Below are 3,123 nucleotides of genomic sequence, written 5' to 3'. Positions count from 1 at the left end.
TTGCTAATCACTAGTGCTTTGATTTTCATGTATACGAAATACGGGTATGTTTTGGATGCAGTCCAAGTGTAGTATACCGGAGAGGAATTTGGTGGCGTGGAAGGCTATGATTGTTGTTGACTTTGACTATTGGATCTTTCTAAGAACAACTATGAAGATATTAAACTCTGGAAAATAAATATTTTTTAAAAAGGAAAAAGTCTTGAGAATTTAAGTGTTGTATTATCAACCTTTAAAAACAACTCTTAGTCTAGAAACCCTAATTACTTATACATACATGCCCAAGCCCATTAATAATTAAAGCCCATTAATAACTAAATAAGTCCTAATTGTATAAAAGATAATAAAGACCTACAACGCACAATCTCCCCTGTAAGCTTGATTTGGTTCGAGATTCTTCGCATCGAGCAACTCTCGCATCTTTGCAAATTTGACTCTTATTGGTGCCTTAGTGAGAATGTCTGCACGTTGCTCTCTAGTGCCTACGAACTCTACAACGATTTATTGTTTCTCGACGTATTCACGGATGAAGTGGAATTGAGTGTCGATGTGTTTGCTACGTCCATGAAACACCGAATTCTTCATTAATGTTATTGCGGACTTGTTGTCAAATAAAGGGTTACCGGCTTCGGCTCGCATCCGAGCACTTCGCTCAACAAGTTTCTCAGTCAAAGTCCTTGACACGATCCTGCAGTAGCTGCCATAAACTCCGCCTCACATTAAGATAAAGCAACAATTTGTTTCTTTTAAGATTGTCAGGTGATCAAATTCCCGTTGAGATAAAACACCATCCCTCCGGTGTTTTTTCTATCGTTTGTGTCACCACCTAGGTCGCTGTCAGTAAAACCAACGAGTTCTTCAACTTCTCGTCCTCTTTTTAACTGAATCATGTAGCTCGTCGTTCCCTTCACGTAACGTAGAATGTGTTTTATTGCATGTTGATGTAGAGTAGTAGGCTTCTCCATGTATCGACTCACTATGCCAACTACATAAAAAATATCGGGTTGAGTGTGCATCAAGTACATGACAAACCCGATGATACGCTTATACTTCTTCGGATCCACTAAGCTTTCTTCCATATTTTTTCTGAGCTGCAACTTTGTTTCCATTGGATACTTGCTCGAGTTGCAATCCTCCATTGCAAACCGTTTCAACACTTTCTCTACATAGGTTTCTTGCTTCACCTCGATAATATTTTTCTTCTGGTCCACCTCTATACTAAAATAGTACGTGAGTAGCCCGAGATCACTCATCTCGAACTCTTTCATCATTTGTTTTTTGAACTCATCAGCACTCTTGATGCTTGATCCTGTCACGATCAAGTCATCGACGTATACATCGACAATGAGTAATTCTTCTCCATGGTTTCTCGTGTACACAACCTGCTCTTGAGAACACTTCATGAAACTGAGACTCATTATTCTCTTGTTGAGGCAAGTGTTCCACGCACTTGGTGCTTCACGTAGTCCGTAAAGATCCTTGTATAACTTGTACACCTTGTGCTCTTTATTCTTGGTGATGAAACCTTCAGTTTGATTGACATAGACTTCTTCTTTGATGTCACCATTGAAAAAATGCTAATTGGACATTCAAGTGGTTAATCTTCCATCCACGGTGAGCTGCAATGGCAAGAATTAGCCTGAATGTGTCAAGTTTCGTCACCGGTGCAAAGTTCTCGTCAAAATCATCGCATTGCTTCTACACATAGCCTTTTGCTACCAATCTCACTTTGTGCTTGAGAATGTTTCCTTTGTTGTCTCTTTTCAACTTGAAAACCCACTTTAACTCGATGGTCTTGTGATCGAGTGGTAAGTCGGTGAGCTCCCATGTCTTATTCTTCCTAATAGACTCGAGCTCTTTATTCATGACCTCATTCCACGACTCTTCAACTACCACCTCGTGATATGTTGTTGACTCGTCGGTGGTGAGCAACAACAATTCATCAAGATCCATCTCTACCAGTGGTGCCTTCATATAGACATATCGTAGGATTCCGAACTCCATGGAATTTTGTACGAGCTTATTGTTGTCGTTGCACCACTCCCACTTCTTCTCCTCCACGAATACGGCATCTCTGCTCACATAGATTTTCCCGCAAGCTGGATTAGGAAACTTGTGCGCCTTGCTTCCGTCTTCGAACTTCACATTTTCGGTAATTTTCTCGTCAAGCTCATTGAGCTTCTCTCGATGGCCCGTCATATGGTTTCTTGTTCCATTGTCAAGGTACCACACATCGGTGTGATTACACTCATCGCCACTTGCGAGGAGTTTCTCCATGACTTTCTCTTTATTGGACAACACCACCTCTAGTTCCTCCTTGAACGGTTCTTGCATTACTCTCCAAGGTTTGTCTTCTCGTCTCCCTCAACAAACATTAATATTGTCTCCTCATCATAGAAGTTAGTGAATTTTGCATTATTGTCTTCGGACAAAGCATTCGTCACTACCTCAACAAACATTAATGTTGGCTCCTCGTCATTGAAGCTAGTAAGGTTTGCCTCATCGTCAAACCTTTTGTTATGGAACTAAGACGCATATTGTCTGTACTTTTAATAAGAGTAACACTTCACTATGCTCTTGTCTTTGAGGGGCTTGGTGTCTTCTTATCTAGGTGAGCTTTCTACACGACCTCTCCCTTGACCTTGCCTTTGTCACGACCTCGGTTATCCCCACTGTTATCGTTGCGATTCGACGATCCAGAAGAAAATTTAGCTTCTCCATTTTTCTTCATTCGTGACATCCATTCATCATGCGTGAGTAATATGTGCTCATCCTCTTGGTCTTCACAGTCGCGAAGTCTCTCCTCATGGACTTTGAGACGACCGACGATCTCCTCAACGGTCATATTCTTGAGGTCACCAAATTGCTCGATCGATGTAACGATCTGCATGTATGTTTGTGGTAAGTCTCTAAGGAACTTATTGACGACGGAGATCTCCTCCACCATCTATCCCAACGAGTGGATGCTAGTCACGATGGACGTCAATTTAATGGTGAAATCATCCACCGATTCTTCATTCTTCATGCGAATCGCCTCGAATTGTGTCTTCAAGGTTTGCACTTTTGCCTCCTTAACTCTCTCCACTCCAACATGCATTGTCTTTAACGTTTTCCACGCTAGCT

The 3,123-nt window shown here is 41.4% G+C and overlaps 1 protein-coding gene across 1 annotated transcript; it reads right to left on the bottom strand.

Moving 5' to 3' along the window:
- Positions 1-755: 755 nt before the first annotated feature.
- Positions 756-2,199, bottom strand: LOC124939490 (uncharacterized mitochondrial protein AtMg00810-like). The gene is made up of 2 exons (XM_047479963.1): positions 1,960-2,199; positions 756-1,577 (listed from the first exon to the last, which is right to left on the bottom strand). The coding sequence occupies exons 1-2, from the start codon at positions 2,197-2,199 to the stop codon at positions 756-758; spliced, it is 1,062 nt and encodes a 353-aa protein (XP_047335919.1).
- Positions 2,200-3,123: the final 924 nt, after the last annotated feature.

Source organism: Impatiens glandulifera, chromosome 5, assembly GCF_907164915.1.
Source record: "Impatiens glandulifera chromosome 5, dImpGla2.1, whole genome shotgun sequence".
Lineage (NCBI taxonomy): Eukaryota > Viridiplantae > Streptophyta > Magnoliopsida > Ericales > Balsaminaceae > Impatiens > Impatiens glandulifera.
This window is presented reverse-complemented; position numbering and strand designations above follow the sequence as displayed.